General features: G+C 59.0%; 1 protein-coding gene across 4 annotated transcripts in view; it reads right to left on the bottom strand.

Moving 5' to 3' along the window:
* Positions 1–19,711, bottom strand: part of BMP1 (bone morphogenetic protein 1) — a 34,582-nt gene extending 14,871 nt beyond the window's left edge. The window contains exons 1-7 of one of the 4 annotated variants that reach the window (XM_064731312.1): positions 19,071–19,711; positions 7,285–7,398; positions 7,067–7,213; positions 6,865–6,982; positions 5,371–5,549; positions 5,156–5,261; positions 4,681–4,805 (exon numbers count right to left, since the gene is read on the bottom strand). In XM_064731312.1, the coding sequence (XP_064587382.1) occupies positions 4,681–4,805; positions 5,156–5,261; positions 5,371–5,549; positions 6,865–6,982; positions 7,067–7,213; positions 7,285–7,398; positions 19,071–19,209 (928 nt within the window). In that variant the 5' untranslated portion in view covers positions 19,210–19,711. Of the gene's footprint in view, positions 1–4,680; positions 4,806–5,155; positions 5,262–5,370; positions 5,550–6,864; positions 6,983–7,066; positions 7,214–7,284; positions 7,399–14,162; positions 14,194–14,417; positions 14,446–19,070 lie in introns of those variants that run through there. The other 3 variants (XM_064731309.1, XM_064731310.1, XM_064731311.1) reach the window with 3 other exon arrangements.
* Between the last annotated feature and the right edge of the window lie 2,873 nt (positions 19,712–22,584).

Below are 22,584 nucleotides of genomic sequence, written 5' to 3'. Positions count from 1 at the left end.
ACCGTCCCCATATCCGCTAATAACCCCAACACACCCCCTATAACCACCAACCCCACCCCAAGGCCATAACCAACAACGCCCCAACTACCCCAAGCCTCTGTGTAAGGATCCGCTGCCAGTGACACTGAATGTGAAAAATGCATGTATTTCATGATTGGCTTTTTGCAAATATTCAAATGAATATTACATGTGTTGTGTTAGAAAGTGATGCTGTATTAATTCTCGTAAGTACTGTGGTAAATATAGTTTTAGGTTACAAAAATTGTTAAAATAGAAACGATGCTATGTAAGATACTTTTCTTAAAGAAAGGACTTGCACTGAGATAGCAGCCACAGGACACCTGGATTTTTCAGAGAAAAAGAATTTATTGCCCCATTATCAGAAGAAACGAACTTCTTCCCACCTTGAAGGCACTGTTAGGATTCAGAGGAAGAAGTTGGCACTGACCAAACAGATTCCTGTGTTTAAATGGAATTTATGCATCATGCATGAGGTGTATGAATATGCAACAGGCTGTTGTTTTTAAGGGTTAATCCTTTGTTAAAGGGTGTCTTTTTTTGTTTGTTACAGCGCTGGACGCATGTGGGAATTGTTCTAAAATGACACGTGTCCCTCTGGGAACTTCAGGTCCCTTTTTATCCCCCTCTCAGATACATATGCACACAATTTCTCAATAGGTTGTGAAAGGGACCAGATGGGCACCGCGGTGCTGGTACCTGTGTTTTGCAGAGATAAACAAAACTCCACAACTTTGTGAAAGTTGTAAAGCCGGGATGTTTTTTACAGCGCTGGACGCATGTGGGAATGGTTCCCTCAAAATGACACGTGTACCTCTGGGAACTTCAGGTCCCTTTTTATCTCTTTCTCAGATACACATGCATACAATTTTACAAGAAGTTTGTATATATATTCATTTTTACTAATTTCGCTGACATTTTCTGCTAGTTCTTCTTTATCAAAAAGAATTCCTAGGTCAGGCTGAGCTGCTCTCACAGCAGTGTCTCTCTCTATCACCCTTTGTCTCTCCCCCTTATCTCTGTCCTTCACTGAAGCAACTTCACTGAGCTCAAGTTCTGCAGTCAGGCTAAATAGATGTTTTCTAACCACAGACTCAACTTAAAAATGTACATTTCACCTAAATTAAAATAGATTTTCACCCTAGAAAATTTTCACTTTGCCTCAACGGGAGGGCTTAGATGCATCCCCCAGCAGCCGGAAGAGCATCACCGCCTTCACCCTCACCCCAGCGCCCTTTTCCCACCCAAATCCCCAAATAAACCGCATCACCGCCATCCCCATCCCTCGCTGGAGCTGCTCCCGGCCCCGTGGCTCCCCTCCAGGCTCCTCCCGGGCCGTGCCACGCCGCGGGGCCGGGCTGGCTGCCCGCGCTCCGGGCAGCTCCCGCGGCTGGAGCCGGCCCAGCGCTGCCATCTGGGAGCCACATGAGGAGGCTGCGGCCCGAGCTCCGCGCCCCCCTCCCCACCACCGGCCCGCTCGGATGAAAGGTGAAACGCTGCAAAAAAATCCCGCTTGAAACCTGGGCTCGCTGCCTTTTTTCCCTTTACGCTGGAAACAAAAGAAGGGGACGCTTGTGAGCATTTTTCGAGGCCTTATAAAAGGCTCCTCCTTTTATAATTTTTTTTTGTTGTTTTTCTGCTTTTCCCCGCTCCAAACTAATCACTTTTCCTGCTCCCCTGAAGGCGGCACGGCCGTGGGGCCCCTCACAAAAGGCTTCCCTCTGTTCCAGGCTGCTAATTAGTCGCTGGAATTAAGCGGGAGCGTGCGGGAGCCAAACTCCTTGCAGATGTTGGCAGCGCAGCCCCGGAGCACGTGCCTGCCGTCGGGGGGGGACTCGTGCCAGACACCCCCTCCCCGCTCTTGGGACAATGCCACCGCTCGTGGTCACAGCCCCGGAGCCCTCCGAGGTGACAGCAGAGCTCTGCTGATCATCTGCTCCAACCTCGGGGGGATTTGTGGGCTCTGATGGGACCAGGATGCTCCCAGAGCCCTCCGAGATGACAGCAGAGCTCTGCTGATGGTCTGCTCCAACCTTGGGGAGATTTGTGGGCTCTGATGGGACCAGGACGCTCCCAGAGCTCTCTGAGGTGACAACAGAGCTCTGCTGATCATCTGCTCCAACCTCGGGGGGATTTGTGGGCTCTGATGGGACCAGGATCTCCCAGAGCCTTCCAAGGTGACAGCAGAGCTCTGCTGGTGATCTGCTCCAACCTTGGGAGGGATTTGTGGGCTCTGACGGGACCAGGATGCTCCCAGAGCCTTCCAAGATGACAACAGAGCTCTGCTGATGGTCTGCTCCAACCTCGGGGGGATTTGTGGGCTCTGATGGGACCAGGACGCTCCCAGAGCCCTCCGAGGTGACAGCAGAGCTCTGCTGATGGTCTGCTCCAACCTTGGGGAGATTTGTGGGCTCTGATGGGACCAGGATCTCCCAGAGCCCTCCGAGGTGACAGCAGAGCTCTGCTGATCATCTGCTCCAACCTCGGGAGGGATTTGTGGGCTCTGATGGGATCAGGATGCTCCCAGAGCTCTCTGAGGTGACAGCAGAGCTCTGCTGGTGATCTGCTCCAACCCCTGGGGAAATCTGTGGGCTGTGATGGGATCAGGATGTCCCCAAACCCCTCTGAGGGCAGGGGTGGGTGGGATGGAAGAGGCTCTGAGAAGGTTTTGGTCCCCAAGGGTTTTTATGGGGTCAGAGGATGCTCTCAGAAGATGTTCTGCTCTTGGGGGAATGGTCTGTGGAGGATTTTTCAGGGGGATGCTCTTGGAAGATGCTATTCCCTTGAAGGATTCTTTTGTAGGAATTTTACGGGGAGATGCTCTTTGTAGGATTTTTTGGGAGATTTTTTTTTGGGAGATGCTCTTTAGAGGATGCTTTTTGTGGGATTTCTTTGGGGGATGTTTTTTGGGAGATGCTCTTGGAGGAGGGTTGCTCTTCCATTTGAGGATTCTTTGGGGGGGATGCTCTTCCGTTTAAGGAAGAGATGCTCTTCTGGAGATGCTCTTTGTAGGATTTTTAGGGGATGCCCTTGTAGGAGGCTCTGGGGGGAGATGCCCTTTGAAGGATTTTTTGGGAGATTTTTTTGGGAGACGCTCTTCAGAGGATGCTCTTTGGGGGATGGTCTTTAGGGGATTTCTTTGGGGGATGCTTTTTGGGAGATCCTTTTGGAGGATCCTCTTTGGGGGATGCTGTTGGGGGATTTTCTTGGCTGATGCTCTTTGGAGGATTCCTTTGGCCGATTATTTTTGGGGATGCTTTAGGAGGATGCTCTTTAGGGGATTTCTTTGGGGGATGTTTTTTGGGAGATGCTCTTGGAAGAGGGTTGCTCTTCCATTTAAGGATTCTTTGAGGTGGATACTCTTCCCTTGAAGGATTCTTTTGTAGGAATTTTATGGGGAGATGCTCTTTGTAGGATTTTTTGGGAGATTTTTTTGGGAGGTGCTCTTTAGAGGATGCTCTTTGCAGGATGCTCTTTAGGGGATTTCTTTGGGGGACATTTTTTGGGAGATGCTCTTTTTTGGGGCGATACTCTCTAAGGAATTTCTTTGGGGGATGCTCTGGCTTTTTGGGGGATGCTCTGGGAATGCTCTTTGGGAGATGCTCCTGGGGGATTTTCTTGGCTGATGCTCTTTGGGGAATTTCTTTTGCAGATTATTTTTGGGGATGCTTTTGGAGGATGCTCTTTGTGGTATTAATTTGGGTGATGCTTTTTGGGAGATGTTTTTTGGGGGAGGCTCTTGGGGGATTTTCTTGGCTGATGCTCTTTGGGGGATTCCTTTGGCAGATTATTTTTGGGGATGCTCTGGCAGGCAGTGCTCTTTGGGGGATGCTCTTTAGGGGATTTCTTTGGGGGATTTTCTTGGCTGATGCCCTTTGGGGGATTTCTTTGGCAGATTATTTTTGGGGATGCTCTGGCAGGCAGTGCTCTTTGGGGGATGCTCTTTAGGGGATTTCTTTGGGGGATTTTCTTGGCTGATGCTCTTTGGGGGATTCCTTTGGCAGATTATTTTTGGGGATGCTCTGGCAGGCAGTGCTCTTTGGGGTGGATGCTCTTTGGGGGATGCTCCTGGGGGATTTTCTTGGCTGATGCTCTTTGGGGGATTTTTTTGGAGATGCTTTTGGAGCATGCTCTTTGGAGGGATGCTCCAAGAAGATGCTCTGGAGAGGATTTTTTGGGACAATGCTCTGGGGGGGAGTGCTGTGATTAAAAGGGATTAAAAGGGACAGTGGCTCGTCCCAAATGGGAGCAATGGTGAAGTCAGGATGAGCATCCACATTTCAAGGCTTTCACATCCCTCCCTCACTGCCTGAATCACGTCACCTTTCCCCACTCTGTGTAATTTCCATATCTCCTGGAGTCTCCATCCTCAGGGAAGACCCACAAATTGTCTGTGCACGCCCAGGGCTCCTTTCTTGCAGGAATGGGAAGAGAAGGGAGCTGAGGACACCCTCACACAGGCAGATTCTCCTCACAGCCCCCCAAAGTGGATGGATGAGGCACCTTGAGTGCTCTTTAGGGAGCGAGGACGCCAAACCCACTGGAAACAGTGAATCCATCCAACATGACGCTGCTTTTGCCAAGATTTGGGGTGAAACCGAGGGAAATCCAACCTGGGGGTTCTCCCATGGGTTCTCAGTGCCCTCGGGGGGTGGCACTCACCTGGGCAGCGGTAGAGCTTGCGGGCCTGGGCAATGTCCCCTTTGCTGAGCCGTGTCCTCTGGCCGATGGCGGGCCGGACGCCGTTCACGTCGTATTTGGGCAGGATGGTGTCCAGGAAGATGCCCCTGGGGCAGGAAAGGGATGAGCTGGGTGGGAATCGCCGGCCCTGCGGCCTCACCGCCGGGGAAGGATGCTAAAAACAGCCTGGCTAATTAAAGCAGCCTGGCTAATTAAAGCCTGCGGGCCGGTGAGTCAGCCAGCGGGGACGTGTCCCCAGCGGAGGTGACCTCGGGGACAGCAATTCCCTGCTCTGGGAAGGGACCTGAGGGGTTCCATCCCACCCAGAACGCCAATGGGAACATTCCTTGGAGGGACTTAACTCTGTGCACAGCTGCTAACCACCCTCAGGGGTTGGGGACACCGTGTCACTGCCCCCAGGATGTGAGGTGATGCCAGGGGACAGCCCAGGCTGTACCTGGAGAAGGTGTTCCTGGCGTAGTGCATGATGCTGTCGAAGTCATAGGTCTCCCCCAGCGACTCCACCTCCTCAGGCTCCATCTTGAGGAAGTTGTATTCCTGCCCTGAGGAGCACAGGACGGGGGCACTGCCAGGGGAACCCCAATTTCGGCAGCAGGGATGAAGATGAGGAGGAGAAATAGGAGGAGGAGGAGGAGGGAAGCTCATCCCCACCTGGCTGGATGTTCTCCCTGATGATGGAGACGTGGTCATCCCTGTCGGGGCGCGTGTGCTCGTGCCAGAAGCCGATGACGTGGCCCAGCTCGTGCACCACGATGCCGAATTTGTCGCAGTTTTTGCCGATGGAGATGGCCTGGGGTCCCCCTCCCCGGCGGCCCACGTAGGAGCAGCACCTGCAGGGGAGCAAGCAGACGGTTCCTGGCTCTCTGCTGTGGACATCTGTCACAGACATCTTTTATGGAAAATCCTTTCCTCAGGATTTTTCCTCCTGAGAAGCTGAGAGGCCTCAGGAACAAAATGTAAACAATGGTTATCTGCTGCTGTGGAATGCAACAGGTGCATCTGTGATTGGTCTCATGTGGTTGTTTCTAATTAATGACCAATCACAGTCAGGTAGCTTAGACAGAGAGTCCGAGCCACAAACCTTTGTTATCATTCCTTCTTTTTCTGTTCTTAGCCAGCCTTCTGATGAAATCCTTTCTTCTATTCTTTTAGTATAGTTTTAATATAATATATATCATAAAATAATAAATCAAGCCTTCTGAAAGATGGAGTCAGATCCTCATCTCTTCCCTCATCCTCAGACCCCTGCGAACACGGTCACAGACATCCTGGTGCTCCCCAGCCAGGAGAATCAGGTCCCAAAAAACGCTGGGCATGTGGGAATCATCCCTGATACAGAACTCCAGGCATCCTGCCCATGGGAGGAACTCGAGCCTCAGCTCTGCCTGGAAACTGGGAGTGTTCAGCTGCTGGCATGGCATGGCCCAGCACGGCATGGCATGGACCAGCATGGCATGGCATGGCCCAGCACAGCATGGCATGGACCAGCATGGCATGGCATGGACCAGCACGGCATGGCATGGCCCAGCACAGCATGGCATGGACCAGCATGGCATGGCACAGCTGCACCAGCCCCAGATCCTGTGGTCCTGCTGCCAGGGGTGCCCAAACAGCTCCCTGGAGCCATCCTTGCCCCTGCCCCAGATCCTGTGGTTCTGCTGCCAGGGATGCCCACCCAGAGCCATCCTTGCCCCTGCCCCATGTTCCTGGAGCCATCCTTGCCCCTGCCCTACAACCCGTGGTCCTGCTGCCAGGGGTGCCATCCTTGCCCCTGTCCCAAATTCTGTGGTTCTGCTGCCAGGAGTGCCCACCTGGTGCCATCCTTGCCCCTGCCCTGCAGCCGAGCCGCTCCATCCCTGCTCTCCAGACCCGGGCTCAGCGTTTGCGCCCACGCAGGGGCTCCCATTCCAGGGGAAATCCTCCTCCTAACCACCATCAGCTTGGCCAGGGCCGTGCCCTGACGTGTGAAGACGCTGAGCTCGTCCAAACCCCTGTTTCCTTTGGCTCCAGCCCCGCTGCAAGCCCGGGCTGGTGCCGCGCCACCGACCTCATCCCTGGCAGCTCCAGCACCTCCTGCACCCCAAACAGACGGATCCCACCCCAAAACCGAGCCCCAAACCGGTCCTGGAGCAGCCCTGCACGTACCCACAGGGCCGGTAGGTGAACACGATGTAGCTGTCCTCGTCGTTGCGCTCCAGGAAGGTGACACACGTGTGCTTCTCCCAGTGGCGCATGGCCTGCCGGAAGATGGCTCGCTGGCTGCCTGCGGAGGGGCGGCAGGGGGGAGTCACTGAGGGGAAACTGAGGCACGGCGGGGCCGGGCGCCCCTCGCCGGGCGGTCACTCACCGCTGAAGTTGCCGCTGATGACATAAGGGATGACCCCGTCCGGCCACACGCGCTCGGGCCGGGACGTGGCGGCGCGGCGGCTCCGGGAGCGCTGCCGGCCCCGGCGGCGCCGAGGCTGCCCCGGCCGGGGGCTGGTGCCGTTGGTGCCTGTGGGGATGGAAGGGTCAGCAGGGCCGGGGGGAGGCGGGCAGGGGGCAGTGGGGGCGGGCACGGGGTACCTGAGGAGTTGGAGGGCAGGCGGGTGATGGTGTGACGCGCCAGGTCCACCACGCGGTCCACCTGGAAGAGCTGCAGGTCCTCCTCGTCCAGGGCGATGTCACCCAGGAAGGCGGCTGGGAGGGGAAGGGGAGGTGTGAACTCTCCTTTGTGGATCCCAAATCCCATCGGGTGCCTCTCCCCAGCCCCTCCACACCTGGCAAACCCTTCCTCCCCCTCCTCCTCCTCCTCCTCTCTCCTTCAGCTGAGCGTGGTGCTGGCCGGGCTCCCCCCACTCCCCAGCAGCTGGAGCCAGCCCCGCTCTCACATCTGGATCGCATAAAACCCATCCATCACTTTTTAGAGTTTCTATTATTATTTGTGTTGCAAAACCGCCTTTCCCCCCCCCCCCCCCGCCGACTTTTGCTGCCTTTAGGACCCCCTTCCCACCCACTCTTGCCCCCCCAGCCCTGAGCGAGCTCCGAGAGCCCCAGGATGCTCCAAGCAGCGACCTCTGAGCCATGCGGAGCTCTGAGCGGAGCCATCTGGGCCGGGAAGCTCCCGCTGTGCCCGGAGCCCGCAGGAGCGGGGCCGCCGTCTGCCGGGACCCCCCTCCTCCAGCAGCACCGCGGGGCTGGAGGACACAGCCCTGCTCAGAACCCTTCCTCATAACCCTTCCTCCTCCTCGCTGTCGTCCTCCGTGGCTCGGGGCCGCGGCTCCCGGGGCTTGGCCGGCCCCAAGCCCTGGGGACAGCGGGGCTGGCTGGGGTCAGGCAGCGGCTCCGGAGCAGGGGTGGGGGTTCCTCAGCGGTTTTGGGGGTACCTGGGTGCCTGGAACCCCCTGGAACTCGGGCAGCGCTGGGGAATGGGGTGGCCGGAGCAGCTCCGGGGAGGAGGGCGAGCGGAGCCAAGGTCGCGCTCCAGGCAGTTCGCAAATGGATCCCTAAAGAGCCACTAATTATGAAGGCGAGGCGGGACAATTAGGATAACCCCGAGAGGTCCAGAAAGCCGGGGATCAGAGGAGCAGGCTGGATCCCGTCCCTTTGCACGGCCCCGAGCCCAAACCTCGCTGCAGCGGGGGTGTGGAGCGCTTTGGGGTGAAACAGCCGCGTTTTAGGGTGAAACAGCTGCGTTTTGCGGAGAAACAGCCGCGTTTTGGGGTAACAGAGACACGTTTTGGGGTAAAACAGCTGCGTTTTGGAGTGAATCAGCCGCGTTTTGGGCTGAAGCAGCGGCGTTTTGGGGTGAAATAGCTGCGTTTTGGGGTGAATCAGCTGCGTTTTGGGGTGAATCGGGCGTTTTGGGGTGAATCAGCCGCATTTTGGGGTGAACCAGGCACATTTTGGGCTGAAACAACTGCGTTTTGGGGTGAATCAGCCGCGTTTTGCGGTGAAACAGCCACGTTTTTGGGGTAACACAGACACGTTTTGGGGTAAAACAGCTGCGTTTTGGGGTGAAACAGAGGCGTTTTGGAGTGAATCAGCTGCGTTTTGGGGTGAATCAGCAGCATTTTGGGGTGAATCAGCCGCGTTTTAGGGCTGTCCCCAGCACTGACCGCTGGGTGAATCCCACCGGGGGAGGCTCCGGGGTGGAGAGCAGACCTGCGGCAGCGCCGAGGGAAGCACAAACAAGCCGGGGCCGGCACCTCCCCTGGCAGCGACCTGCGGCTGGCACGGCCAGGCTGCAATTTGAGGGCAGAGCCGAGGCAGGAGCCGGCCCCGGCCTCCCCACACCCTCCCGGGGCCGGCAGAGACGTGTCCGAACGGGCAGCGCGGGGGAGGACCGGGGCCGGGGAGCAGGACGAGCATCCCTTGCCAAGAGCTGCGTGGAAAGACAAGGGAAAGTAAGCTCGCTTACAGCCCAGCAAGCGCCGGCGGAGCCAAGTGATATAGAAACCATATGTGAGGGATTTGGGAGCCGTGAGAGAGCCGGGCAGGCCGGCCCGAGGATGAGGGGCTGCATTTCTTGGGGGTTTGGGGCAGCTGGGCCCCCCAAAAACCCCGCAGGGCACGGCGTGGTGGCCCCGGGGGTGTCCCCGCAGCGATCCCTGCACGGACACGTTGGGGCCAAGCCCAGAGTGGTGGATTGAGAAATTCCAGGTTGGTTTGGGCTCCGGTCACGTCCTCCTCCCACTCACTCCCTGTGCACCCGTGGAATGAGGTGACATGTGGGGTATTTTGGGGGGGTCCCTGCTTACCAAACCCCCCAGACGTTGTTAAACTCCCTGAGGGGCTTCTCTGGGGACAATGCCATGCTGCTGCCACTTGTTGGTGTGGGAGAGGTGGAGGGGACACCCTGCAAGCAAAGGGGACCCCCTGAAAGTGAAGGGGACCCTCTGAAAGTGAGAGGGACTTCCTGCAAGTGAGGGGGACCCTCTGCAAACTCGAGGAGTGATCCCAGCCCTCTGCTGGGCCCAGCCCAGGTCAGAACAGGAGGAAACACCTCCCAAGGAATCACATCCCCTGCAGGACATCCCCTCACCCCTCATCCAAACCAGGGGACACAGGTCCCCCCTTGGAGCTGTTCTGGTGTCCCTGAGCTGCTCCCAGCCTGGGAGGCCTCGGGCTGAGCCACAGGAACTCTGCTCAGTCACAGAGGCCCTGAGGGCAAGGAGGAAGAGGTCACAGCCCCCGCGGCCCATCCCCTCACCATGCCAGGGCACGGTGCCCAAGAGACCCCAAACCAGGGGACACAGATCCCCTCCTGGAGCTGTCCTGGTGTCCCTGAGCTGCTGCCAGCCTGGGCTGCTCTCTGCTCGGTCACAGACGCCCTGGGGGCAAGGTCCGAGCGCGGCGGTGCCAGCAGGGGTGGGGGACGCGGTGCCAGCGATGCCAGCGGGGAGGAGGATGCAATGCCAGCGGTGCCAGCTCCAAGGCCAGGCGTGGGAGCGAAGGCGGGCAGAGGGGGATGGACGGTCCCAGCTCCATCCCTGCCGCCCCCCAGAGCAGCTTTGGGAGCTCGCACGGAGCTCGCTGTGCCCCCGCCCCCCGCAGGCGGGGATAGCTCAGCCCTCCTCTGTTGTTTGACTTCTTGCGCTGTGTTTTCTTTCGGGTTCTCGGAACGCTGACGTAACCCCGGGGCTGAAGCTCTGGACAAACAAGGTTTTTCGCTCGGAGCAGGGCCAAACCCCCTCAGCACCCCATGCTGATCCCACAGGCACCTCCTGATCCTCCTGGGTCCCTGTGCTCCCCGCCCGGGATGCAGGAGCTCAGCATCCCCTGGGCAAGGTGAGCAGTGCAGGGCCTGACCCCTCTGGTGTCCCTGGGGTTTGGGATGAGCCTGACCTCGGGCCCCACCAGGGTTGGGAGCTCTGGTGCAGGAGAACTGGGATGAAATTGGTGCTGGGAAGGGGCTGGGGAGTGAACGAGATGTTCTGGGAGCTGGGAAAGGCAAACAGAGCTGAGGGGAAGCCTTGGCAGATAAACAGCTCGGGATCACATTGCAGGGCAGCCTGGGGCAGAGGAGGCTCCGGGCAGGGTGCAGGGCAGGAAGGACCCTCATCCATCCCTGCCAGGATCCCACCAAAGATCTTCCTGTGAGAATCACCAGGCCCTGAAGGACACTGGGCTGTGAAGATCCCACAAAAGGATGGGGAAGATCCTCCTGTGGGTCTCACCAGGCCTTAAAGGACACTGGGCAAGAGGGACCTTCATCCCTGTGAAGATCCCACAAAAGAGTGGGAAAGATCCTCATCCTCCTGTGGGAATCACCAGGTCTTGGAGGCACTGGGCAGGAGGATCTCTCATCGTTGTGAAGATCCCACCAGAGAGTGGAAAAGATTCTCCTGTGGGTCTCAGCAGCCCTTGAAGATATTGGGCAGGAGGGACCTTCATCCCTGTGAAGATCCCATCAAAGAGTAGGAAAGATCCTGAATCTTGTGTAGGTCTCACCAGGCCTTGAAGGACATTGAGGAGGGACCCTCATCCACCCCTGCCAAGATCCCACCAAAGATCCTCCTGTGGGTCTCACCAGGCCTCGAAGGACACTGAGGAGGGACCTTCATCCTTGTGAAGATCCCATAAAAGGGTGGGAAAGATCCTCATCCTCCTGTGGGGCTCATCAGCTCTCAAAAGACACTGAGAAGGAGGGACCCTCATCCCTGCCAAGATCCCACCAAAGATCCTCATGTGGGTCTCACCAGGCCTTGAAGGACATTGAGGAGGAACCCTCAGCCCTGTGAAGATCCCTCCAGAGGGTGGAAAGATCCTCATGTGGGTCTCACCAGACCTTGAAGGACACTGAGCAGGAGGGACCCCCATCTCTGCCAAGATTCCACAAAAGGGTGGGAAAGATCCTCATCCTCCTGAGGAACTCATCATCTCTTGAAGGACACTGGGCAGGAGGGATCCCCATCCCTGAGAAGATTCCACAAAATGGTGGGAAAGACCCTGATCCTCCTGTGGGTCTCACCAGGCCTTGAAGACACTGGGCAGGAGGGACCTTCATCCCTGGCAAGATCCCACCAGAGGGTGGGAAAAATCCTCATCCTCATGTAGGTCTCACCAGGCCTTGAAGGACACTGAGGAGGGACCCTCATCCCTGCCAAGATCCCACCAAAGATCCTCCTGTGGGTCTCACCAGGCCTTGAAGGACAGTGGGCAGAGGGGATCCTCATTCCTGCCAAGATCCTGCCAGAGGGTGGAAATATCCTCATTCTCATGTAGGTCTCACCAGGCTTTGAAGGACACTGAGGAGGAACCCTCATCCCTGTGAAGATCCCACCACAGGATGGAAATATCGTCATCCTCATGTAGGTCTCACCAGCTCTTGAAGGACATTGAGCAGGGGGGACGCTGATCCCTGCCAAGATCCCACCAAAGATCTTCATGTAGGTCTCAGCAGCCCTTGAAGGCACTGGGCAGGAAGGACCCTCATCCTTGTGAAGATCCCACCAAAGGGCACCAGGTGGGAAGGACCCTCACCCTTGTGCAGGTGCCCCCTTGTGCAGCTGGAAGGTTCCAAGCAGGAGGGACAGGAGGGATCCTCATCCCTGTGTGGGTGCCAGGAGCCCCCAAAGGGCTGTGCAGGGTGAGCAGCATCAGCCCAGCCCAGCGTTCCCTCAGCAGCTCCATCCCAAATCCTTGTGAGTCCCGAGCATCCCTCTCTGCAAAGACAGCATTTGGGGTGTGGAAGGGAGCAGGGACCGAACCAAGATCCTGCCAAGATCCTGCCAGAGGGTGGAAAAAATCCTCCTCCTCATGTAGGTCTCACCAGGCTTTGAAGGACACTGAGGAGGAACCCTCATCCCTGTGGAGATCCCACCAGAGGATGGAAATATTCTCATCCTCATGTAGGTTTCAGCAGCCCTTGAAGGCACTGGGCAGGAAGGACCCTCATCCCTGTGAAGATCCCATCAAAGGGCACCAGGTGGGAAGGACCCTCACCCCTGTGCAGGTCCCTCCTTGTGCAGCTGGAAGGTTCCAAGCAGGAGGACAGGAGGGATCCTCATCCCTGTGTGGGTGCCAGGAGCCCCCAAAGGGCTGTGCAGGGTGAGCAGCATCAGCCCAGCCCAGCGTTCCCTCAGCAGCTCCATCCCAGCCATCCCAAATCCTGGCGAGTCCCGAGCATCCCTCTCTGCGCAGACAGCATTTGGGGTGTGGAAGGGAGCAGGGACCGAACCAAGATCCTGCCAAGATCCTGCCAGAGGGTGGAAAAAATCCTCCTCCTCAGGTAGGTCTCACCAGGCTTTGAAGGACACTGAGGAGGAACCCTCATCCCTGTGAAGATCCCACCAGAGGATGGAAATATCCTCATCCTCATGTAGGTTTCAGCAGCCCTTGAAGGCACTGGGCAGGAAGGACCCTCATCCTTGTGAAGATCCCATCAAAGGGCACCAGGTGGGAAGGACCCTCACCCTTGTGCAGGTGCCCCCTTGTGCAGCTGGAAGGTTCCAAGCAGGAGGACAGGAGGGATCCTCATCCCTGTGTGGGTGCCAGGAGCCCCCGAAGGGCTGTGCAGGGTGAGCAGCATCAGCTCCATCCCAGCCATCCCAAATCCTGGCGAGTCCCGAGCATCCCTCTCTGCGCAGACAGCATTTGGGGTGTGGAAGGGAGCAGGGACCGAACCTCTGTGCCCCACCCGGGACCGGGATGGAAGCGAGATCTCAGGCTGCAAAGCCACGGAGCCACCGGCGCAGCGTCCTCGGAGCCCTTAAATATGCGCGGAATGCTCCTCGCACCGCCCCTCGCCCCCGCACCCGGCCCAGCTGCGCGGCCAAACACTCCGGGGCCGCGGCCCGGCCAGGGGGGGACCCCTCTGCTCTGGGGGGTCCCCTCAGCCCTGGGGGTCTGCCCTGACCGCGGTGGGGACAGGAGGTGGAGGAGGAAAGATTGGGAGCATCCCGGGGTGGAAGGATTGGGAGCATCCCGGGGTTTTGGGGCTGGGAGAGCAGGGAGAACTCCGGGACACACGGAGGGGAAGCTGCCCCGCTCCTACCTCCGGGACAGACGGACAGGATGGAGAGGAAGCAGCGCCTCTCCTGCCCCCCGGGACAGACGGACGGACGGGAAGCAGCTCCTCTCCCACTCCCCAGGACAGACGGACAGGATGGAGGAGAAGCAGCCCCTCTCCTGCCCGCCAGGACAGACAGACGGGAAGCAGCCTCTCTCCTGCCCCTCTCCCACCCCCGGCCCCTCTCAGCCCCTCTCCCGGTGCCCCTCGCCGTCGGCGGGACAGAAGGAGCCGCCAGCCTGTGAACGCCGGCCCGAGGAGTATTTGCTTTCCCAGAGCACCTTCCGAGAGCAGCCCGGCAGGCACAAAGCAGGAATTCAAGGCTGGGAGGCCACGCTGGGAGCCAGGCCAGATCACGGCCCCTGTGCGGGCTTGGGGAAACTGAGGCACGGGGGGATAGAGCCACTCAGCACCCGCAAAGAGCTCAGATATCCCTCACTGCCATCCCCACCTCCTGCTTGGAGCATCCTGATCCCAGCTGGTGGGTTTGCGATGCCCAGGGCTGTGGGCACGGCAGAGAGGCTCCAGCACAACATCCCCGGTGCGAGGGATGATCCCAACCCCGAACTCCCTCCGCTGCAAGGCACATCCTCCCTCCGCCAACGCTTCCCTGAGCACCCGCAGCCAAATTCCCTCCCCAGCCCCGGGCAGCGGCGTTCAGGCTCCAACCAAGCCCTTCGCCTGCTCCGGGCCATGGAATGAGCACCGTGAATAAACATCCCGGGCTGCAAACGAATTCCAGGGGCAGGAAACGTCCGTCGGGGGCAGGCCGGGAGTGGGAGGGATGATCGGAGCACTCCAGGGGAGCCTTTTCCTTCTGCCGCTCTTCCGTGGCAGCAAAAGGAGGAAAAGCCTCGTGCAGGGCTCGGCGTGGAGGATGCCAAGGCTGAGGCACGGCGGGATGGAAGGAGATGTGAGCAGGGAGTGAGGTCTCCCCGCGTCCCCTCTGCAGCCAGGTCACCGAGGAAAACACATCCCGGGCCAAGAGCAGCAGCGCCTGTGCAAGGGAGAGCGGCTGCAAAGGGAAATATTTGGGAATTGCACTGCCAAGGGGATGCCGGGGGGGTTGTTGTCGCTTTGGAGAGGAGCCTGGTGGCAGCAGGGACAGGGAATGGAGATGGGGACGGGCCCTGACAGCCAAACCCGCACACGTGAGGCTCTGCTGTCCCTGTCCCTGTCCCTGTCCCTGTCCCTGTCCCTGCCAAAGGGCTCCCAGACCTCTGGGCATCCTCCCAGGGGCTCTGGCTGCAAACATCCCCCCTGTTGTGCTTCCTGTCCTCACAATCCCCACTCCCAGCACACCTTAACCCCTTCCCGAGGGGTTAACCCCTTCCCTTCCCTGCTCCCGGCTCCCTGACAAACCCTCGGGATGTTCCACTGCATTCCCACATGTGTAGAGCTCGGTTTGCCACGCCAAGTTTGCCACTCAGCTTTGTCACTCCAACTTTGCCATGCCAAGTTTGCCCCTCCAAGTCTGCCACTCAAGTTTGGCACATCAAGTTTGGCATGCCAAATTTGCCACGCCAAGTTTGCCACGCAAAATTTGCTACTCCCAGTTTGCCATGCCAGGTTCGTCATGCCAACTTTGCCACTCGAGTTTGCCATGCCAAATTTGTCATGCCAAGTTTGCCACTCAAGTTTGGCATCCCAGTTTGCCGCTCCAAGTTTGCCACTTCAACTTTGCCACTCAAGTTTGCCACTCCAAATTTGCTACTCAAGTTTGCCATGCCAAATTTGCCACTCAAGTTTCCCACTCCAACTTTGCCACTCCAAATTTGACACTCCAAATTTGCCATGCCAACTTTGCCACTCAAGTTTGCTACTCCCAGTTTGCCACTCAAGTTTCCCAATCCAAATTTGCCACACCAACTTTGCCATGCCAAATTTGCCACTCCAGATTTGCCACTCAAGTTGGCCACTCCAAGTTTGCCACTCAAGTTTCCCATGTCAAGTTTGCCACACAAATTTCCCGCAGATTCGCATGCCAATTGCCACTCAGTTGCTATCAGTTTGCCTCAAGTTTCCATCAATTGACACGCTTTCTGCCAATTGCCACAGATTTGCCATCAGTTGCCATCAGTTTGCCACTCAAGTTCCCATGTCAGTTTGCCACCCAAATTGCCAGCAGATTTGCCATGCCAAGTTGCCATAGTTTGCCATGCCAATTTGCAACAGTTTGCTACCAGTTTGCCATGCAGTTTGCCACTCATTCCATAAAGTTTGCCATTTAAATTTGCTCCTCCAACTTCGCCACTCCAACTTTGCCACTCAAGTTTGCTACTCCCAGTTTGCCACTCAGGTTTGCCACGCCAACTTTGCACTCAAGTTTCCCATGTCAAGTTTGCCACTCGAGTTTGCCACACCAAATTTGCCATGCCAGATTTGCCATGCCAAGTTTGCCACTCAAGTTTCCCACTCAAGTTTGGCGTGCCAAGTCTGCCACTCCAACTTTGCCACTCCGAGTTTACTATGCCAAGTTTGCCACACCAAATTTGCCACACCAAGTTTGCCACACCAAGATTTCCACTCAAGTTTGCCACGCCAAGTTTGCCATGCCAAGTTTGCCACTCAAGTTTGCCACACCAAGTTTGCCACTACAACTTTGCCATGCCAAGTTTGTCACTCCAACTTTGCCACTCAACTTTGCCACGCCAACTTTGCCCACAGTGACCTCCTGCAGCCCCTGGCCAGGTGATAAGCACAATCTCCTCTTCCCACATCTCCTCGTGATGCTGTAGGAATCTTTTTCTCCCCAGACACCTCCAAGAATCCTCAGCACAACCACAGGCAAGCAGGATGACTCGTTATTGCCCGGAAAACTCCCTTCCAGGGTAGAAATTTCGGGGAAAGCCCAGGGCGACCCATCCTCCCTCCTCTCCCGGCCGCTTTGTTCTGCCCGGCTCTCCCCGGGGCCGCCCCGTCCTTGCCGGCCATGTGTTTCCCAGCCCGGATAAAGCCTCAGGAAGCTCCGTCTCCCCCCTGGGCACGACCCGCCGGCGTGAATCAGCAGCCGAGGCGTTTCCCAGGAGCCGGGGAAGGGAGGGCAGCGAGCAGCGAGCCCCCGGCCCCGCCGTGGCACCCCGGGCCCCCGCCGGAGGATGCGGCCGCGCCGAACGGGTGATTACACAAAGATAAAGCAGATCCCGCGATCGGCCTGAGATTTTCCAAGGTTTTTTGCCGAGCCCTGAACCGCAGGCCTCCCGCCGGCCCCGGGCTCGGCGGGTGGATTTTTTAGCCGGCATGAATAAGTGACATATAACGGCTGGAAAATATTTTCGGGCAGCTTGACAAGTGTGACTGCAACCAGTAGCCTGGGCTGGCTACGCCTGGAAAGTGTAATCTAGGTGAAATCCCGGCGGCTGCAGAACTCCAGGCACGGCTGGGGAGCTCCTGCAGACGGCAAGGGGGGCTCAGACCCCCAGCCCTGTCCGTCTGTCCCGTGGTTGTGCCATGCAGGTGATGCTGAATTTGGGAGAGGAGATCCCATCCCACGGGAGTTTGGGAGAGAAAATCCCCCCAAACACCCATTTTGGGGGTCTGTGTGAGCCCCCAAGGGCTCTGCACCCCCGTGGGTGATGGAACATTGGGCAGGAGGGTTTCAGCGCCCCAGTTTAGCCAAGCACCCCAAATTGTGGATATGGGGCACAAGATGGGCTCAATCGCATCCCCTCGGGGGCACCCAAGGGGTCTCGGATCCCACCCCAAATGCTCATCCAGCCCGGGATGAGCCACCCCGAGCCCCAGGGCCGCTGTCCCAGTGAGCTGGGAGCTGTTCCAGCCCTTCCAGCCGCCGTTCCCAACCGGAGATCCGACCCGGATCTGACCCTGCGGCCGCTCCCGGGCACCGAGACCTGCCCGGGTGAAGGCAAACCGGGGCCACGGCCGGTTCCTTCCTCCCTGATTGCCCCAAGGGCTGCATCTCCCGGCGCTTTCCCGTTTTGGCATCCTTGGGAGCGACGCGGCGGCACGGGAGGCGCTTCCCCTTCCGCTGGCACTGCCAAGGACGGGTGGCATCACCGCGGTGGCATCGCCGGGGGTGGCCGGCGAGCCGCGGGCAGCCGGTGGCCTCAGGATACCTCTGGCATGAGGAGCACAAATCCCTCTCCCGGGGTTTTCCCTCCCCGCAGCCGTAGCGGTGGCAAAATTTTGGTGTTTGGATGATTTTAGAGCTCGGGGAGGGTCCCAACACCCCAAAATTGAATTAAACACTCGCATGGGATGCCAGGGGGGGATCAGGGGGAAGTCAGGACGATGCCAGGGGGTTCTGGCTCCCCTGAAAAATTGAATTTCATCATCTCGGTGTTGTGGAGCCAAACGAGGGTGAATCCCTGGCTCACTCCATGCGTGGCAGGGCCTGATCCCCCCCCCTGCCCCCCACCCCCGTAATTAAATTAATCCCATCGGGATCTCATAAAGGCAGCACGGGAATGGGAAGGGGGCAACAACCGGCCCCGGGAGGCGAGGGGGGGTCTCGGGGTGCAGGGAAGGGGGGCGAGGAGGGGACAGTGGTGAAATTCATGAATCGGGGGAAGCCTCGTCCCCGGCGCTCAGCTGGAGGAAGCGGGAGCGGGGGGAAGGCTCCAGCCGGCTCTGCCCGGACGGTTTTGCAAGCTTTGCTGTTTCAGCCCGGGAGGGCAGGAAGGGAAGGATTTTTGGCCAGAAAAAAGCCCTCGTGTAGACAGAGTTATATCAACAGCCGCCTCGCAGCGCAGACAATGCCAGTACAGAGAAACGTGATCCCCCGCCAGACCCCGGCCCTCGCAGCGGGCTCAGCCCTGCGCGGCCCTGCCGTGCCTCAGTTTCCCCCTCCCCAAATCCTCCCATCCCCTTCAGGGCTCACAGGGACGCGGGGATTTGCCCCTCGCGGCACCCAGTTTGTTCCCAGCCCTTCCAAAACCTGGGGAGCAGCTCCGAACCCCCCGTCCCAGCACGGGGGGACCCCAGCCCGTGGTGGCACCTCCGGGGTGTCCCGGAGGGGGGGACGAGCTTTGGCTGCGGGCTGGGGGAGCGGAGGAAAACCAAGGGGTGCAGAGTGCGGGCTCCGGGATGGGGTGGGATGGGGGATGGAGTGGGGGGCTGCCATGGGGGGCTGGGGGCTCCCCGCCGCCTTTGACAGCTGCCGGTGCAGCCGGGAGCGGGCAGGGAAAGCGGGGCCCCCCTGCTCCTCACCCTGAGTACAACCAGCTGCATCCCGGAGCGGGACCCGCTGTTCTCCCCGTTCCCCCGGCCGGGAGTGCCCGGGCCCGGCGCTGCGGAGCCCCGAGGTGCGTGCGGGGCACGGTCCCGCTCCCCGCGCTCATTCCCGGTCCCCGCGCTCCCCTTTGTCCGCCCGCCCGGCCGCGCATCCCCCCGCTCCCACCGGCTTTGCAGGGGTCCTTGTAGTCCAGGGGCTCCTCGTCCTCCTCCTCTTCCTCCAGCACGTAGGAATAGTCCGGAAAGCGCAGGGCCCGGGCCAGGAGCAGGCAGAGGAGCAGCCCGCAGCTCCGCAGCCCGGCCATGGCTCCGGCCGGCGTTTTTTTTTTCCTCTCTTCCCTCTTTCCTTCCCTTCTTCGCTTTTTTTTTTTTTTTTTTTTTTTTTTTCCTCGCTCTCTCTCCCTTCCTTTTTTTTTTTTTTCTTTCTTTTTTTTTTTTTTTTTTAGGGAAATGAGATCTGGCGGGGGCGGGTTCAAGCGCGGAGCTCGGCCCCTGCTGCAGCCCCGGGCGCAGGGCTCGGAGCGGGGCCAGCGCCGGGGGGGCGGCGGCCACCGGGACCGGGAGCTGGCCCGCAGCCCCCGCTGCTGCCCCTCCGCAGCCCCCGCACCGGGGCTGCCCCGGCCCGGCCCGTCCTGCACCCCCCGGGCCCCGTTTCGGATCCCCCGGTACCGATCGTGCTCTCTCCGGTACCGTCCCCATATCCCCGGTGCCGATCCCGCTCTCCCCCGGTTCCGTTTTCCCCGGTACCGATCCCACTCTTCCCCAGTCCCGTTTCGTTTTCCCCGGTACCGATCCCGCTCTCCCCCGGTCCTGTTTCATTTTCCCCGGTACCGATCCCGCTCTCCCCCAGTCCCGTTCTGTTCTCCCCAGTACCGATCCTGCCGAGCCTCCCCGCTCCAGTTCCGTTTTCCCCGGTCCCCATCCTGGTCTCCCCCGGTCCTGTTTCATTTTCACCCGTACCGATCCCGCTCTCCTCCAGTCCCGTTCCGTTTTCCCCGGTACCGACCCGCTTTCCCCCATTCCTGTTCTGTTTTCCCGGTACCGATCCCGGTCCCCCCAGTCCCATTCCGTTTTCCCCGGTCGCAGTTCTGATCTCCCTCAGTCCTGTTCCATATCCCGGTACCGATCCCGCTCTCCCCCATTCCTGTTCCGTTTTCCCCGGTACCAACCCGGTCTCCCCTGGTCCCGTCCCATATCCCCGGTACCGATCCAGTATCCCCGGTCCTGCTCCATTTTCCCCGGTACCGATCCTGCTCTCTCCCGGTCCCATTCCGTTTTCCCCGGTACCGACCCGGTCTCCCCCATTCCTGTTCCGTTTTCTCCCATACTGATCCCGCTCTCCCCCGGTCCCATTCTGTTCTCCCCGGTACCGATCCCAGTCTCCCTCAGTCCTGTCCCGTTTCCCCCGTACCGATCCCGGTCTCCTTTGGTCCCGTCCCATATCCGGGTACCGATCCCGGTCTCCCCCAGTCCCGTTCTGTTCTCCCCGGTACCGATCCCGCTCTCTCCCAGTCCCATCCCATATATCAGTACCGATCCCGGTCTCCCCCAGCCCTCTTTCATTTTCCCCTAGCACCGATCCCGGTCTCCCCTGGTCCCAAACCCACCTCCCATCACCGATCCCTCCCCCACCTCTCCGTGCCCCCCAATATTCCTCCTGCCCCACTCCGGTCCCATCCGGTGTCCCCAGCCCCGGTGGTGCCACCCCTCGGTTCCCCGGTACCGATCCAGGACCCCCGGATCAATCCCGGCCCCCCAAGATTCCCAGGACACAAATCCCACACTCCCAGCACCCACCTGTCCCCTTCAGTGTCCCCCAGCACCCCAAAATCCCCCAGTCCCACACCCCCTGTTGGGGTCTGGCACCCCAAACTCCCACCCCACATTCCCCACATTTTCCAGTCCCACATCCCCTGGTCCTGGACTCAAAAATCCTACATGCTTCTTCACCCCTCATCCTGCACCCCAAATCCCGGACAGCACCCCAAGGACTGAATGAGCACCCCAGGAGCTGGAAAAGCACCCCAAGAATGGTGGGCAAGGAGCCTGGGAGGCGGATGAGCACCCCAGGAGCAGGATGAGCATCCCAAAAACTGGGCAAGACCCCAGGAAAGATGGCCAAGCACCCCAAAAGTGGGATGACCACCATGGGGAGGGTGGGTGAACGTCTTTGGGATCAGGATGAGCACCCCAGGAAAGGTTGGGCAAGTGGATGAGCACCCCAAAAGCTGGGCCAGCACTCCAGGAAGGGTGGCCAGGCACCCCAAAAATGGGATGGCCACCCAGAGGATGGTATGTGAGCCCCCTGAGATGTGGATGAGCACCCCAAAAGCTGGGCCAGCACCCCAGGAAAGGTGGCCAAGCACCCCAAAAATGGGATGGCCACCCAGAGGATGGTATGTGAGCCCCCTGAGATGTGGATGAACACCCCAAGAGCTGAAAAAACACCCCAAGAATGGTGGGCAAGGAGCTCAGGAGCAGGATGAGCACCCCAGGAGCAGGATGAGCATCCCAAAAACTGGGCAAGCACCCCAGGAAAGATGGCCAGGCACCCCAAAAGTGGGATGACCACCTTGGGGAGGCTGGGGGAGCATCCCAAGAACAGGATGAGCACCCCAAGGAAAGGTTGGGCAAGTGGATGAGCACCCCAAAAGCTGGGCCAGCACTCCAGGAAGGGTGGCCAGGCACCCCAGAAATGGGATGGCCACCCAGAGGACGGTGTGTGAGCACCCTGAGATGTGGATGAGCACCCCAAGAGCTGGAAAAGCACCCCAAGAATGGTGGGCAAGGAGCCTGGGAGGCGGATGAGCACCCCAGGAGCAGGTTGAGCCCCTCAAAAACTGGGCAAACACCCCAGGAAAGATGGCCAGGCACCCCAAAAATGGGATGACCACCTTGGGGAGGGTGGGTGAACAACTTTGGGATCAGGATGAGCACCCCAGGAAAGGTTGGGCAAGGGGTTGAGCACCCCAAAAGCTGGGCCAGCACCCCAGGAAGGGTGGCCAGGCACCCAAAAATGGGATGGCCACACGGAGGATGGTGTGTGAGCACCCTGAGATGTGGATGAGCACCCCAAAAGCTGGAAAAGCACTCCAGGAAGGGTGGCCAAGCACCCCAAAAATGGGATGACCACCCAGAGGATGGTGTGTGAGCACCCTGAGATGAGGATGAGCACCCCAAGAGCTGGAAAAGCACCCCAAGAATGGTGGGCAAGGAGCCCAGGAGTGGGGTGAGCACCCCAGGAGCAGGATGAGCATCCCAAAAACTGGGCAAGCACCCCAGGAAAGATGGCCAGGCACCCCAAAAGTGGGATGACCACCATGGGGAGGGTGGGTGAACAACTTTGGGATCAGGATGAGCACCCCAGGAGCAGGATGAGCACCCCAGGAAATGTTGGGCAAGTGGATGAGCACCCCAAAAGCTGGGCCAGCACTCCAGGAAGGGTGGCCAGGCACCCAAAAATGGGATGACCACCATGGGGAGGGTGGGTGAACATCTTTGGGATCAGGATGAGCACCCCAGGAGGAGGATGAGCACCCCAGGAGCTGGAAAAGTTCCCTGGGAGGGGTGGGCAAGGAGCCCAGGAGCAGGATGAGCACCCCAAGAACAGGATGAGCACCCCAGGAAAGGTTGGGCAAGTGGATGAGCACCCCAAAAGCTGGGCCAGCACTCCAGGAAGG

The sequence above is a fragment of the Zonotrichia leucophrys genome, chromosome 22 (genome assembly GCF_028769735.1).
Source record: "Zonotrichia leucophrys gambelii isolate GWCS_2022_RI chromosome 22, RI_Zleu_2.0, whole genome shotgun sequence".
Taxonomy (NCBI): Eukaryota; Metazoa; Chordata; class Aves; order Passeriformes; family Passerellidae; genus Zonotrichia; species Zonotrichia leucophrys.
This window is presented reverse-complemented; position numbering and strand designations above follow the sequence as displayed.